This window comes from Teleopsis dalmanni, chromosome 1 (genome assembly GCF_002237135.1).
Source record: "Teleopsis dalmanni isolate 2A chromosome 1, ASM223713v2, whole genome shotgun sequence".
Taxonomy (NCBI): Eukaryota; Metazoa; Arthropoda; class Insecta; order Diptera; family Diopsidae; genus Teleopsis; species Teleopsis dalmanni.
In genome coordinates this window covers 222,409,103-222,427,407 of record NC_051846.1, presented here as the reverse complement: position 1 = coordinate 222,427,407, position 18,305 = coordinate 222,409,103, and the positions used below count along the sequence as shown (strand labels likewise).

The 18,305-nt window shown below is 27.9% G+C and overlaps 1 protein-coding gene across 1 annotated transcript in view; it reads right to left on the bottom strand.

The window, feature by feature from the left end:
• Window positions 1–18,247, bottom strand: part of LOC119667692 (regulating synaptic membrane exocytosis protein 2-like) — a gene marked incomplete at both ends in the record, with an annotated part of 37,833 nt that extends 19,586 nt beyond the window's left edge. The window contains 2 exon segments of the mRNA XM_038077000.1: window positions 1,242–1,353; window positions 18,184–18,247. Coding sequence (XP_037932928.1) covers window positions 1,242–1,353; window positions 18,184–18,219 — 148 coding nt within the window.
• Window positions 18,248–18,305: the final 58 nt, after the last annotated feature.

Sequence of the window (18,305 nt, the reverse complement as noted above, 5' to 3'; positions counted from 1 at the left end):
TTATTAAAAGCTCTAGAAATATTCATACCATACAAAGATTCTAAAGATCTCACGCAGAACAGAACGCTCACTGCTGCTTTATTATTATTATGTTATAGCGTTCATACCTCTCCGCCATTAGAGCGTAAGCTTTATCAGTTGTGAGAGAAAGAGAGTTTTACATTTAAATTGCTTAATGAGCTCATACTAGCACCTATTGGCAATGCTTATTCGTCGTCTTATTTACAAACATCCAAACGTCGTCTGACGTCGTTCTTGTTTGTTACGGTGGTGCCAGAATAAATGAAATTATTCAATATAATCTATATATATAATTTGTTTTGTCTACATTCACCACCAAATCCACATATGTAAATTCTTTTTTTGATAGGAGCGGCACATCACAATAGCAATGTCCTATGAAAAATGCCACATTTATTAATTATTGTGCCATTATGGTGAATACCTGTCATGTGCATGATTATTTCTCTGCAAATGGTAGGGGATCAACTTGTCTGAAAGTTTGAAGAGAATCGATTCTTACTTCATGGAGCTACGGATACTGCGTAACGTATAAGCTCTGCTGGCATACTGAGCTTAGATTTTGCGACGTAAACGTGATATCTTGTGGGGCTATTAAAGGGCTACAGTTCTTTTTCTGACCAAGTAGCAAATAGGCAATGATTGGTTACCACACATTTGACACATTTGATAATTTTAAAAATAATTATTTGAAAACGTTATATGCGAGTGGCAGTTATTAAAATAATCTATTCGAGTTACTCGATTATGAACAAGTCCTTGCCATAGCCATATAGTCATAATATTCGAGATTAAAAGCATAATCTTTACTATCTTTTCTTTCTTCGTAGGTTTAAAATGCATTAATGAACTCACGTTCTAATTTTTATTTGTTTAAAAGCAAATACTTTACTTTAGAGCAAATTAAGCTTCAGTAAGGATTCCACGTAGCTTAGAATCTTTCTACTTTTATAGGAAATTATAATAATAAGTTTAAGTGAATCCTGAAAATTATTATCTAACTTAACCTAACTTATCTTCTCAAAAATATATAGAAAATATAGTTATAATAAAATATAACTATATATAATCATAATATAATATATATAATATAATATAATATAATTATTATAATATAACTACATATTATATATAATTATAAAATATATGTATATATATATAAACATATATATCTCTCTGCTATTTAAAAAAAATTAAGTTTTATATTAAATTAAGTTTACCTCGATCCTGTGCAGTGAGTAGTGATGACGAAAGCGTTTGTTTTAGTTTACCAAAAGTCCCTCCACTGTCAGGTGCATTCTGTGTGGATGGCGTCTCATCGGTTGCCACCATCTAAAAATGAAGAGAAGATAAAGTGAATTAAGCAAAAAAAATAAAAAATGTAAGCAATTAAATTGAAATTGAAATTGAATAAAGTTGTAAAAATGCATCAATTTAATTAAATTTGCCAAATTGCCAATGAAATGTTCATAAAAAATGCCAAAAGCAACCATTTATTTGATATGCCGAAGTACATAAAATTTACAATGTGCTGATATCAAAAGCACTAAGAGGAGCCTTGATGACCGAAGTATCTCTAAAATTGTGGTTAAAGGTGGCACATTGATATACAGTATTTGTGCATATACTCGTACATACCCACACATTAGCTGTGAAATACTTTATTCGAGTCATAAAGCAACAAGCATATATACAAGATAGCCGTCTTTATAGATACTAACAACATTTTACGATGCAATAATTCAGCTTAAAAATTAGAAATGAAACGAATTTATATGAGTTGTCAGTCAACGAAGTATCGTAGCAAACTCATACCACAGCCATCAGTGTTTTCACCTTTCACTCTACGAAAATTCACTTCAATTGCTTTGCTTTCTTGTTTAAATTTGAATTTTCACTCTAAGCAAAATGGCAAAGATATAAATTTGAATGAAAATCAATTTTCAATTTTCACAAAAGCAAACTAAAATAACCGAATCAGAACACGTTTCCAATGATTTGTCAGAATTAGAAAAGAAATAAAAAATCATTTCCTTTTTTGTGAAAATCTACTTTCTTCAATTGCAGAACAGGAAAATATTGTATTTCGCAAATGCATGACATTGGCAGTTTTTGTTCAGATTTAGTTACGGATGCCTACCAACTCTTTTTTTAAATGGTTAAGCACCCACAAGTAACACATTTTCTAAATTGTGGCTTTTGATTTTTGTCTCTATCTCTCTCATTCCCTCCAACAACATCATCTCTTCACAGCGTGTAGGTGTAAATGGCAGCTTTTGTATATTTAATTTTAGTACACAGAACTAGCAACAAATTACTGTGCAGTCATAAAAGTGACAGAAAAAAAATTTCTACATGAAAAATTCTGCATGTCCTTAACCGACGTTGCCGTTGAGTTGTCAACATTTTATGAAGTGGAAATTTCCCATTTGCAAAATTTTCTGCATTTATCCTCTAATACATAACAAATTAGAAGGTAGCAACAGTCTATAGAGAACCGTAGTACAGGAACTACAAGGACGAATTACTTTAAGTGCAAAATAAAAAAAAAATTCACAAAAATGTGTAGAAAATTTTCAAAAATAATTTCATGTCTGTTTTGTGCAATATAAACGCAATGTTAATCATTTCCGTCATATTCGACGGCAGCTAAAAGTAAACCGAAAAGAGCAATTGCAACATTTTGAGTTTTTCGTTGCCTACTTGTAGGCACTTAAGCATTTCATTTTTGGCAAATATTTTATGCATAAACTTGTGCCGTTTCGTAACTGTTGCTGTACCTACCTTACCTTTTCGCAGACAATCAGCCACCGACAAGCGGGTAGTATTATCATTATTATGCGCCTATTTACCTCTTGGATTTATGCCAATCTGTGTTTTGCTTGGAAGTTAGCAATACACGCGCAGAGCTCTTTGAGTAACGTAAATATAAAATTTAAATAGTTTTTGATCTTTTACTAACTGAACTGTTTATACTTAAGTGCTATGATTGTGAGATGGTATAAATATTGTAAAAATTAGTGGTGTATTTCCTCATCTTTAGATTTTATAAAGATTTCCTTTTTTATCTATTTTTTTTTTATATTTATTTTTGAGATGAGATGCCAGGTGCTTTGCTTTTATTGTTATTTATTTTTTATTACTCATCCATATGCTATTTTACCAAAATAATTATTACAGTGTTAATTTCATGGTAAAGTAGAAAAAAGATAATAATAAACAAGTTGATAAAATGAACAAAGGAAAATTATTTTGGTTTTATTTGACAATAAAATTTATTTTGAGTATTATTAAAAAATTAATACTCAGGTGTCTATAAAGTCTATAAAAATTTATGACAATAAGTTTTAAATCGAAAATAATGCTTCGAATATTAGAATTTATATGATTATAAGGTCCTTTGCCATTGAAATCTTTATGTTTGTTTTTTTCTTTTTTGGAATAGGAATTTATACCAAAGAACTAGCACATCGGCTATATATATGTGACGAATTTGGTAGTATAAGATATATAATAAGATAACATTTTTATGTTGTCAAATTATAATGTTGAAATTTAGTTCAAATCGGTTTGAATCTTAATTTAAAGTAAAAAACTAGTAAAATAATAAATAATGTCTAAAGCAATATTTTTGCTTCTTCGCAACACACATAAAAGAATTTAATATCATTTGCTATATATATTGAATTTAAACGTTGTCATAGTTGTATCAAAAATTTTTATTTTGTTGTATCACGAATTATTAAAATATAGAGTTCAAAATAAAATTATTAAAATAAAAAATTTTTTGACATAGGTATATTATTGCACATATAACAATACATTTAAAAAAAGTCAACAGAGTTAATATTATTTAATTTCATCATTCAAGATGGCTGCGGCACGATCTACTTTTATATATCTCTACACGATTAGTTGCTTATTGAATTATAAAAGCTTACCAATTTCTGTCAAGGATATAGCAAACTATACGGCCTATTATTTATTTGCATTCACTTGTAAGTCATCTTTTAATTGATCGTCTATCCACCCAGTTACATTTAATCATTTAATTAATTAACAGTTGCTTTTCTGGACTACCAACTTGTATCAGCTTATGCTAGTTTAAAGGTTCACTTATAACTTGTAATCATATAATATCGGGTTAGATGAATTTAAATTATTACACATATATTATAATAATATAGGATGAATACTAAAACAGAAAGCAAACACAAATAAGAGAAGTAAATGAAGTATTAGTCATGAATATTCAGGAGCACTCCATCTTGGGAGATAGGAATTTAATTTCTAAGGAATTTAAATTTCCAGGAATCTAACTTTTCAGGAATTAAACTTCTCAGGAATTGAACTTCTCAGAAATTGAACCACTCTTTTTATATTCACAAAAAGTGTTAACACCGTATGACGCCTATTAGAACTATATACATGCAAATATGCAAATAAGGAAATAATACTAAATGCAACCGGCCAAGAAATCTTTGCGTGACTTTAAGCCAGGCAGATCAATGTAACCTAACCTAGGAAAAGGTAGTAATAATTGTGAACATAAATTGTATATATATACATATTATTGCATAGTAGTAGAAAAAAATAGTAGTACTTATGTCAGTGTCTAAATTAGGAATATATGCATTTCCACATTTTTTCATTTATTCAATTTTGTTATGATATTTTAGATATGAGTATTTGATTCCTAAATTACTATAAGGTAATATTCGATTGCTATTAACTGAAACTCTAAAGTGGAAGAAATATAATATTTTAGGTATATAGGTATAAACGAAGATATCTTTTCTTTTCTATCCAATTCTTGTTACTAATATCTGTTCCCGCAATATTTTGACTTGAATATTTTGACCGCAATATGTTGACCAGGCTTTGCACTAGGTCAACTACGAGATACCCAATATAGGTCAAATATTGAATACTATACACTTTAAAAAGTCTGCATTTTTTATTCTTCAAAAGCAAATAATTGAAGCACTGATTGCGGAATCTTGAACTGGGTAGTTGCATTCACTTATATATGGTTTCGTAGCAGTCGTGAATACTTCTACAAATTTTATCTAGTATTTAGTGATACAGAGAAATTTGAGTACCTGCCATAAACTACTGTCTGTTTATTTATAACATTAAAATAATATTTTTAAATATAATTCTTGAATAATATTTATAATATTTGTATAAGAGAAACGGAGGTTCAAATTAAAATACATGATGTTACATATATTCGAAAGCTCTCGCAAAATATATACAACTAATAATTCTTGCAACTGAATCATTTTTTTTAATTCAGACGTACGAATTTTTATCACATAATACTTATTACTCAGAAATTTAATATTTGACTCTTGAACGGATAACAAAGTTGACAACCATAAAATTAAAGTATCACCACAATATTAATTAGTGACATTAATAATAATTAATATTTACATATGTGATTAAAGTGCTTTAAATAAATCATTTGAATTTTAAAATATTTTTATTTCATTGTGTTTGTGGTTAACTTAACCAATAATAATTAAAATGAATATTTATTGATTTATATAATTAAAAAAATAGAATTTTTTAAAAATTCAGTAAAAAATGTGCATAAAAAAATTATAGCATAAAATATGAATTTAACTCATAATTAAAATATTATAAAAAATATTTAAAATTTATAAATTTAAAAAAATTTAAAAGTTATTTAAGCTGTTTAATTAATTTCAGTTTTACCAAAAAAAAAAAATAAAAATAGAAACAAAATAAAAAAGTACAAAAAGATGAGATAAATAATTATTCTGCAATATTCCGATAGCCTTGGCAAAGAGTGTTGTGGTTTATTTGAATTGGGCAGAGAGTCATGCAAATTTATTTTTATGCCAGGACATGAAATTTACAATGTCCGCTTATGTTTGTGGCAACAGGATTTGCTTATGCAAAAATTTTTATCACAATTTGCATGTGGAGAGCTGCGTCAACAAGTTGTTGATATGGTCTCGAACCCTTGAAAGCAAACAAAATCTGGTGTCACATGAAATGCATTTTTATGAGCTTAAAGTGCAGTTGCGTGCTAGGAAATACAAATTTTGGTTTTTTGTCCTCCATATACTTGTGGATATATGTAAATGTTAGGTATTTAATTATTATTATTTTTATTACACACATAAATCCTTTTGATAACTTTTCAAGTCTTTTTGTTTAATTATATTATGTTTTTCTAAGGGTTTAAAGTGCCAGTGTATTGCAAAAAAGTATTTAATATTAAATATTGTATTTAATGGTATTGAATATTATATTTGATATTATATAAAAAATGTCAAAAGTAAGTTAAGTATTATATATGAAGTGTCAAAATATATAATAAATAATAATATGAGGACAATTAACTATTATATTCCAATTTATTTGCAATTGATTGAACTAACATCGATTAAAGAACTCACTCAATGCGCAGATATTTGTGTTATCTAACAAAAATTAAATCAAAATAAACAATACTGAGAAATCTAGTAAGTGATAGTATCTAAATGGATTATCATGGATTTTTTTTTTGGATTTTTTTGAATAATAAGACATTTTTTTTTTTAATCAAACTGAAATTAGAATTTCAGTCCGTTTTACTATATGCAACAGTGGAAAAGCGGGTGCCTGGTCCCTAACGTTAAACATATAAGTTGTATAATGATTGATTAGAATTAATAAAGCGAGCCAAATTAAAGAAATCAGTTCCAAAATGTGACACTAGATGATTGTCAAATAAACATCATGGAGTTTTCAGATGATACATTAGAGTGCTTGACCGTATTTGGAAAATATTGATTAACGATTTTGACATGAAATGGCTCATCGCATATGAGCTGTTCCATTTGTTGATCTTTGAACAAAAGCGCAAGTATTTCAACACTTGAACGACTCTGTTAGAATAGTTTAAGCAAAACAAAGAGTATTATTTACTATAGTCCTCTTCCCCTTGAGCTCCTTGTGAAACATAAGGCCTCTAAAACAAAGAATATATTTATTCAGTATTACAATTCAGACACTGTAAAAACATTCAAACTGTGAACTAAAAGAGATAAATGAGCATCTAAAATGTGAAAACTATGTTGGCAATCTTAAATGTTTGGGCTAAGGTTATACTAAATAAATCTATTATCATCGATTAATCATTTTTCATAAAGATTTATTTATTTTAAATAATAATTAACGATTTTAGATATAGTTTAATTAGGAAATGTCGAAGGACATTTTAAAATCTTATCTTTATTTCATTTCTGAAATTGTTCAATCAATACATATTAATAATTGCACTACAAATTTCGTTAATCTTACTTAATCTTACTGACATCTAACTTAGATCAACAAAATTGGCAAAAATTTAACTATATTTAAAAATCAGTAAGAACTAAAGAATGTGTTGCGTTTATTTAATACTTAAATTAATATTTTATTTTATATATATGAATTGAATAGTTTTTGTGATCAAAGTATATAAAACTTAGATTAGAGTAGTTACGAATTTTCTTTTTTAGTGCTAATGATGTTTTTGCAGGACTTCTATGAATCTTTGAAAAAAAAAGTTTAAGTTGTGAACAGATTTCAGTATAAATAGCCCTCTCACAAGCTTCCACAATCAGTTGAGAAATACATGAAAAAACTTTAAAATGTTTAGATATTTATATAAATAAATATATGATAAATCTAGACAAATCGGATAAATATAGATAAATGGAGATAATTAAACACTAAAAAAATTTAAAATTAAATACCAACTCAAAAGTCATTTCTTTATAGATTCACAAAAGCTTATCAAAAATTAAAAAATTTAATAATAAATAATAATTAAATAATAGCCCATAGTGTTCTAACATTTAATGTGTGGCCGACTCCTTATTCTCATCACAGAATCTACTGTTTACATCCGTATATATACCCAGTCTAGTAAGGTGGTATTTCAGTTGCCTTGTTAGGATTCCTGTGATGATGCTAAGTTTTTCTTTTGATAGGTTCATACAATTCTGGTATCCCCTATTGTTATAGGTACCAATAAGTGATTTGAATTGTGTTAATACTGGTATATTATTTTTATGAGAGAAAGGAGCGTACTATATCCTAGTCCACAAAAAGAGTAGGCCGCATCATTAGTGTAACTGCTCCTTTCCTGGTAACTTTGTCCGCGTATTTGTTTCCGCGTACGCCAGTATGTCTCGGTACCCAAAAAATCGCAGCTACGCAGATATTATAACTAAATATTTCAACCATTATTAATAATTGTAAACATTTAGGCAGAAGTCAGAAAAACTTCGAAACATTGATCATTTTCAAAAATTAAAAAGTATTAAACATAATATACTTTTTTTAATTTTTATATAATTTTTTAATTTCTGTTCAAATTTATTGCGAACAGTGATACTATATGTATAATATAAGTATTGCTAACAGTACTTTAACAGTTTAAATAATATTAAAATTAATATAATTTAAATTCATTTGATTTCCATTAGTTTAAAATGCGAACCTTTTTATTAAAAATAAATATTTATTGACTATACGCGTAACATTCAAATTTATGTAATTAAGTTTAAAATGCTATATACATAACACAAATAATCCATTTAATTAATTAACTAACTACAAATATCTGAAAGTACTAATTATTTTGAATTTACAGAGAAGAATGTTTCATAATATATCAATTTCTATCGAAGCCAATGAATACTTTGAAATTTATCAAGAAGTACAACACATTTGATAAGCTTATATAATTATTAATATATTTCAATATTAATCAGAAAAGTACTATAATTTTGGTTGTGGGAAAGCCATTATTTCATATTGTTTATGTGTTAAACACACCAAATCCTAAACAATTTTCGGTCAATAATCAAATTATATGCACACACATACGCACATAGCACTGTGCCATTGTGCCACACTGTGTTAAACCCACAGTAGCATAAGGCAAACACTGTTGCACGCCTGTGTATTTGTGTTGATTGTAATGTCATTAGTGATTTGTAATTTTGATTTTGACAAATGACGTTATAATGACTTTGTTTATTATTCAATTTCGTTCGTTTTTATGATGCGTTGTCGCATTAAAATTGCATTAAATCAGATAAAAGAACAGGCAGCAGTCAAAATTATTGGGCAGAAAATTGATTCAAAGCACGACTTTGTTTTTTGTTCAAGTGCTTTTAGTTGATATGTATGCTATCTTAATTAAATAAATGCAAGTTATTGCATTTATGCAAATTATTTTATGTAGAAAATATTTCATTCAATTTAATCTTCTAAGTGGCACTCGGTGCGTATGAGTGATTATTTTGTTCGTAAATTGTGTGCTGTTAGGAAAGAGCAATTATTAGTTAAAAACAATTATTGGAAATATTATCTTAAGTTCATAACAAGGCAATTATTAATAAATATTTGTTATTTAAAAAGATAAAAACAAGATTAGATGGATAAAAAATAAATTAAAATAGAGGATTTCACTAATTACATTTGTTGTGGCATTCGAGGCGTTTGAGTAATGGGAATGTGCTCATATTAATTAGTGTTGGAAATAATCAATAATTCGAAATAATTTTCTTAATTCATACATATCCCTAATACAATAGAATTTATTAGTAATCATCAAAAACAATAACTCAAAATAATTATTGTAGTTATAATTTATGAATATAAATTTTATGTGTAAATGTATTTTATATTATTTGTGTATATTAAAATTAATTAGTAAATAAAAGCACTTTCTTATATTATTATTTAGAAATTTTAGAAATGTGTTAAGAAATGTGCGTATTAATAAATTCTTTTTATTATTTATTTTTTATTATTTATTATATCATTACTATTAAACACAATTTTTTTCTCTATATATCATTAACTTTATGTGTTACGTAGTTTCTCCACACTCATTTAATTTTTTTGATAGCTATATGTTTGAAATCACACCTCGAATAGTGTGCAAGGATATATTCGGTGTGTAGTATTCTTCTCCACACTTCTGAAAGTAGGTCTGAACGGCTATTTCCTTGTGAAATTCATTTGTTGGTTTTCCGGGCTATGCATAAGCTTGATTTCCTTATTTGCATGAACAGGATATATGGTATGCTCAAACTGCTGTATCTGATACTTGGTTTCTACTTGTGATTTATATAAACTTTTCCTCCTCCATAATTCTTCGCTGAAGAGACGTAATGACACATGACTTAAGTTTGCTAATAAAAATTTAATAAAATATTTACGACGAAATTGATTTAATCCATATCCATAGTTTATAATTCAGTATTTATTATTGGTATATATAAATATCGTATTTATTATTATTTGGGAATGAGAATTTAGAATTATGCACTGTAATAGATGCTAATTTACACTCGTTCAGTAGTATAGACTTCACATCGGAACTACGAAAATGTGGCTATGTTTTGGTACTCAGATTTTTAAAGATTTAAAGATTTTGCTCTGTGGTATGAAATACACTTGTATATTTTATGCTATCATTTCTGATTTTATTTTTAGTGAATTATTACAGCAATATTATATAATAATAGGTGTAGTGAAAAGAAGTCTATTATATTCCTAATAAAAAGCGTTGGTTATCTGTATCCCGCGCATTAGAAAGACAAGATTTTGTACTAGAACTTTAATGACACTTAAGGTTTCTCTTTGCTCGAGAACTCTAAGACTATAGTTTAACTATAGCACATATAATCTACATATTCTAAATCCACTGAAATAATTAAGGGTGTCGATTAATGTTCGTGATGGCTGTTTAGTGTTTTTAAAATTTTGTTAAATCCATTTATTAATTCCTCAGGGTAGATAACATCACTTCTGATGTTCTGTAGTCAAACAGATAGCATATTTCACATTACAACTTGTTTGTATGCTGTATTCGTTTTAAGAGCCTCCGACACTTAAGCCAGTGTGTAGCTATAAACTTTTATATAGCTTTATTGTTGTATGTCTTAGACTTTTTTGGGACATTTCATTTCGTTGAAAGAAACGATTTTTCAAAATTGAAAAATGCAGCTTACATGACTGACCTAAGTTCATTGCCCTACCTAAACACTGCACAATAGTGTCAATGAAATTGACATATGACCGATTACACCTAAAGGCACACTGGTTGACATGTTTAAATTTAATTAACTTAAGTTTACTCATATATTGTTTACAAAATATTCGTTTACTTGTGATTAGCCTTAGCATGTTGTATCATTTGTATGTTTCCTGTACAATAGCTTTATTCCAGTGTTGTTTGGAAGCTACACGCTTCTCACGGGTTTTACGTACGTTACATGTATGGACTTTCTAACACTGGTTTCATCCAGTGTTAGTGTCATCTATTTAGCCATACCTACTTGTGATGAAGGATATCTCTAACAACGCTGATTGGTTGAATAATTTGCTATAATTTTTTGTTTATGATAATCCTTAAGTACCAAATTAGAAACATACGCCTTAAGCATTTACGATAACTTATAAAATTCTAGGAAAAACTTGAAATTGTGTTGGATCAAAACCGGATTTCACACAAAACTTATTTTAAGGTAATTTGATTTAAAAATTTATATAAAGCTGTAGATTGTGGCATGAAATAAAAACTTTTCTTTTTAAGAATAATGTATTCTTGAATTTAAAGTAAACTCGACCTTTTTCATTCTCACATGAATGAACTTTATTTTAATTATTTTACAAATTTCAATTGCTGTACTTAAATATTAAGCAACTTAAGAAAAAGGCTTAAACCAAATAAATATTTACTCATAAATTTGGCTATTGTACAAAATGAAATACACAAATGCATGTACCGAAAATAATGTTGACAATGGAATATTTAAACGAAATTTACACAATTGAGAGAATAAAAAAAGGGCTCTTAAAATTTTACAAAAGATCTACGCTCCTTCAATACACTTTGGTAGAAAATTTTATTTGTTAAAAAAATCCGACATAATTTGAAGAAAAACTTCGAAATCCTACAGCAAATCCCGAAGATGAAAATATGTCAACTCGAAAAAATTTCGAAAAAGGTGCTTTTAATTAAAAACTTTTTCTAGCACCTCAAAGTACTGAAGACACTTGTCGTAACCCTTTGACATTTGCTTTATTCAGTTATTTGGCAAAACTTTCTAAACTTCATTAAAATAAATTTTTATATGAAATTATGATGAGGTGAAAGTTTTACAAAATCAGCTTACAAAAACGCATGCATAAAACATTGTTAAATTAGTATGAAAAGTGTCTGCAAAATCAATTAAATCCGCTTAAAATTCCAAGGTGTAAGGTACAAAAGTATCTTTCTCAGCTTCCTAATGAAATTTACTTTTGACGTTTTAATTTTTAATAATAGAATTTGGAAGTACTGTTAACACAACTCAGCACCGATTCACTTATTCACCAATGAAAATTTCTCAATTTCAGTATAAAATTTTTTACTTTTTGAAAGATTTTGCATCCGGCGGAGCACTGAGCAATGCTACAGCAGAAATTAAGTATTCACTAAGCGCAGCAGAAATGCCAGCTCAAATCGCATAAATGCCCTTGGCAGGCAAAATGAAGCTGGGAACTTCGTTGATATTTTCGAATAAAATATCCTGAGAATAATGAATTTTCAATAATTCCATCGTTGCTCTGTGTTCGGCACTCATTTTAATTATGAATAATTTATATTGTAACCGAAGCCACTTGCCTACGCAAACAAAATTTTAAATAAAATGTCTCGAATATTTAAATAATTCGTAATAATGGAATTTTAATTGAAATTTACTGCAAATGTTGAACTGTTTTTCGTGCTTGATAAAAGAATGCTCAAGTTCTCGCAAGTGAATTAAAATTAAACAAAAATCATTACAGATATTCGAGCTCTGGTATAAGAAAATTTTATCTAAAATGTCAATCAATACGATTCACATTCACAACTCATGCGAAAATATAAAAGTCTTAAACTCATCGCTATTCACTTGAGAGATACGCCATTTTCATGCACTGATTGTTTAAATGGAGCATTATTAATGTTGACAATGTTCAAAAAAAAGTATTTCCAAATGATACAAATATAGTTTAATAAAAAGTCATGATAGCAGGCAAAGTTATTTTGAATAAATTCAGCATTTTAAAAAAATATTTGGAAATAATGTTATTTTATTTACTGTAACCCTTGATTTCAAGTAGAGCATATAACCTTAACAGTTTTTTTAAATGGTATCATATTACGTTAGAGGCCCTATGCTCCACAGGGAGATGAGAATAAGAGAGATAAAGATTATGTAACGTGCTCCAAGCTACACAGTACTTCAAGTATTCTACAATATATTTAATTTGCTCCGCACAAAACTAGGTAACACCTTGTCTGAAACTACAGCTCACAGACTTCTATGTGGGTTCCAACTCAACGCCCGCCCTACTGTGCTGCTACATTGTTTCTATAATACGTAGTTAATTCATCATTTTCAAGTATACCTCAACATATTTACTTTCCTCTCTACAGACCTATATCATATCGTGTCTGGAGCTACAGCTCATGGACTTACCTATATGAGAGTTCGAGTGCAGCGTCTATTATACTACTACTGCCACACAGTGTTTTTTTTTTTATTTTTATATATTATAAAGAAAACAAGTCCACCTTTTAATTGCTTAATGTTTTTTGTTTTGGCGCATTATCATTTGTTCTATTAAAGATATAGGACAAATGACATATATAGGACAAAGATATATTTCCATAAAAGTAATGTAGCTTATATTTATATAATTCACTTTATAAATGAATGTTAAAAAGTTCAGGTTAAATAATTTTTTTCATTAATAAAATAACTTGCAGGAGTTTACTATAACTCATATATAGCTCTTATATATACATGTATAATCATATGAATTTAATAAATTTTACTTTAATGATTACAATAATATTAGAGATTTTTTTACAGCATTCAAATGCTAGCTTATAGCATTTATTTTATTTAAGGTAATGAAAATGCTATAAATCAGCATTTATGTGTTAGTAATTTCTTGAGTGAAAAGTTTAATATTATTGAGCCTCTTGAAGGTGAAGATTATCGGATGCTTCAGATTGCACACTATTTGAAAAAAAATTTTAATTTGAGACACGGATATTGCATAGCTTTCACATTTATTTTGCTGAATTCATGCAGTCACTCTTAATTTAAATTAATCTGATTGTTTTATAACATATATAGTTCACTAAGATCAAAGCATTCATAGTTCATATCCTTCAATTATGTTCTTGATACTCTCTTACTTTCATGTAAAAGAATTACAAATCTAATATATAATTCAACATTTCAGATGGTTGAATAATTTACATTTTTATTTTTGCATGTTATAATAGGGGAAAATTTTTACTGAGTCCTACAAGGTTTTTGCCATTGCTGATCATTTCTCTTACAAAAAAATTTTTTTATATTTGTAGGAAATTAAAGTAGTCACATCAATGGATCACTTTTATGGTTCAAATACTTCATTTTTAAATATTTGGTTTGTTCTCGACGAGGCAAATAACGGCAGTGAGTACAAACTCAATTCAGAACTCAGATATCACTGGTCTTAACGATGCAAGTGGCTCTAGAACCTCTAACAGACTTAAAGTAAAATAACAGTAATCACATCTCGCACGTTGGTCGGTTTTCTGATTGAAATAATTTTAAATATCACTGGCTTTTTATCTATTATCTATTTCTCTATTAAAAATTAATTGTCAAAAGGTTAGCATAGGAGAATTATATAAAATTCTTTCACGAACATGATTTTAAGTATTGGAACAAAACGTTTTTGCAAAATAGGTGGAATAAATTCATTAAAACATAGAGTATTAAAGAACATGAATTCGGAAAGTATCCTCAATGCAAATAAACTGCTAGTAGAGTTCAGTGAACATGCACCAAAATAGCTAACTCAAGAGCTTTTATCTGGGTGTTAGTGAATCAATCGTTCCATGAAAGAAATAAATGGCCATCAATGAATGGAGTCGTTGACTTAGTTAAATAAATGGTTTATATGAGGGATATAGTTCATGAACAACCCAAGATTACTTTAAAGTCATAAAAAACTTAAAAGATATTTTATGAATTAATGATTTTCTATTATGCTATTATGTTCATACTATTATGTTCTCTAACAGCAGAAGTAAAAATAATGAACATTGAGAATAAAGATTCATTGTTTGTTATTCTAAAACTAAAAATAGTTATATTTATATATTCTTTCATAGGTTTAAGATTATGATTTAGCATTAAGTGCGAATAACGATTCATATTGATTTTTATGACATTTTCCAAATCTTTATATTATTATTTTATTAATTATTAAGGAGTAGAAGTGAAAATTGCACAACAGCCGGTACTGCGGTCAGAAGAGACCTATTGTACCAGTTTCACTATTGATTAAACAAAGCCCCTTAAAGCTTTGTGAATAAAGTCTAGAACTAAATCAAGAGAAGAGTTCTTAATCTGTTCTGGTGACAGAAATTCTTTATGAAACAGGTTTCTTCTGTGCGTTGTTAAAGCTGGACAGTCGCAAAGAATGTGCATGGTCGTTTCCTCATCTTCGAGGCATAATCTGCATTCCGAGTTAGCAGATAATTGTAGTTTATGAAGGTGATATTTCAGGCCATAATGACCTGAAATGAAACCCGTTATCAACCTTAAATTACAATCTTTATATAGTAATCCTACTATTTTTCCACTTCAGTGTAATAAATACTCGTGCATGTTATACGTCAACGTTTTATAGTTTTAATAATGAACATTTTTGGCAGCATTAAAGTACTTTATGATAAGCTAAAGTTGTTAAAAAGTTTTTTATTATAAAATCCATAAAAATTATAACTATTTTACAACAGCGGCGGGTATTGGTATTAATGCAAATACCTCTCTACTTGAGAGGAGCGCAAGTAATTTTGAATATTCTGAAATCTGTTGGAGTCATAAAATGAAGTTCAAATTAAATTTCAAAATTTTGAGGAAAATGTTAAAATAGAGTTTTTATTACATAAACTTGTTTCAGTTAATAAAATGTAACAATGTTGTTTTAAATATTTATAAAAATAATTAACGAAATATTAATAAAAGTAACTTCATTTTGAATAAAAACTCATTAGTAATTGATTATAATAAAAATAATATAGCAAGAAGTTTTTTTTTAATGATTTTCCAGGAATTATACTTAAAAATTTTGATAATAAAATTAAAAACACTAAACACTAACCATTCTAACTGCTTGAACAGATAATAAATTGTTTCAGTTTGTACAATAACAAATCCATGGCATGCATCAGAGAGACTATTTGAACATAGAACTAAAATATGTCTTAAGAGCATTCTATAAAAGAACGAGCGACGGATCAATATTATCATACTTTTACAAAAAAAACCACTCAATAATAATGCTAGATACATAATAATATATAATTATAGATTATTATAGATACATAAACTGAAACAAATGAAACATCACAGTGCAGTTCTCTATTCAAGTTTCATATATTTAACTACTTCCTCATACAGAAGGTTTTATCAATCGAGAGTAACTTAGGTTGTTTACAGTGACTTGAAAGTTAAATGGATTTATGGTAATTTTCTTTCGAAGATTTATTGTGAGTTTCTATAGAGATCACGAAGACAGAAGTGCATCGATAAAATCAATTTTAGATTAAGTAAATAAGTTTCATTTCAGGTAACTCTAAAACAACAAGTTTAACATAATAACAACTAAACAAATGTGATGATGGAATTCTTTACTCAACATCGAAATTCGCTAAGGATATCCAAGTTCAATTATTGTATCAAAAAATAGTGATGCTCAGCAAAAACGGATCAACTTCATGAACTCTACATATTGTGTCTTAAGTATCAGATCCCTTATAAGCCTTTTTGTAAACTTTAAAACTTGTTTAGAGTAATTTGCTTTGATTTACCAACAATTAATGGGTCTTGTTTAAACACAATTCTTCTGCTGGAGTAAATTTTTTATTTGATGTTTCTGGCTCATCTAATTGCCAGAACTGCTAGATTGCCTTTTTAAGTTTGAACTAAGACAATGTAATTATGTCTCATAATGATTATGAGACGATTGAATTATGAATGACAGATCTGCTAGTTTAATATTGTTTGATTGTCCAAAGTTGTATTTGAGCTTAAGTCCAAAGATTTTTATTCCTTAAAGTAATCTTTTTACATAAATATGAAATAAGTGGTTATAAGACTTTCGTATTGATTCGTATATTTTAAATTATTATTTGTAAATATCCGTTGTTTCTAGCTACTTCTTGTGTAAGGAAATGTTGGATTATTCAGTTAATATTAATTAAAAACAAACAAAAAAAAACAAAAATAACACGAGCATGTATGGAAAAAATTAGAAACAGTTTTTTTCTCATATGTCTGATTTCCACAATAGTAAATATTACAAACAATTCATATCCTGACCTCTTGGTCTGCGATAGACTGGAAACTATTAATTATTGCCTTCAGTATAGAGAGATCCCTTCTATTTTTGGTCATCAGCAATTTTGCTCACTTAAAACTGCAACCCTACCATAATATCCTACTATATCCACATGGAATATATCATGTTGTATCTGATAAACGTGGCAGTCAATAACTTCTTGTTGCTCCCACATATATATAGGGGACGAACTACATGGATAAGTTTTTATTCGAAATGAAGGCGCCGATTCATTAAAAATAAAAAATTTTTTTATACTTTTCAACGGGTATGGAAACTTTGCTGTGACAAGTAGTCGAGAAACATGTAAAAATTTATAGATCTAAATAAGAATATATAGAAAAATACTAGGCGTCGTTGTTATTAACATAATACAGTCATTATTTGCGCTTATAATATACCATAAATAATGACCTTAATGACAATTCTTCATAATTTTGTTGGGAGTTTATTTAACAATTCTTCAGGCTTATGAATATATTGAAGCACCTTTTATAATTATTGATCCTGTTTTTGGGTCTACATTTTTTATAGCAACAGCATTTCATGGAATTCATGTATTAATTGGGACAACTTTTTAATTAATTTGTTAGTCTGTACAGATATACAGATTGTAACATATATATAGTATACATATGTTAGCATTTAACCATTATTCATTTAATATATATATAAAATTTGATGCTGAATTAAACTCACCTTCTTCATAAACGTCATAACATTTGTTGGCAACATTTTAAAGGTTTAATTATTTTAATTTTTTCCTTTGATTAAACTTTAAAAATAAAATATTTTTTCTATTTGATCCGATAACAGTTGCA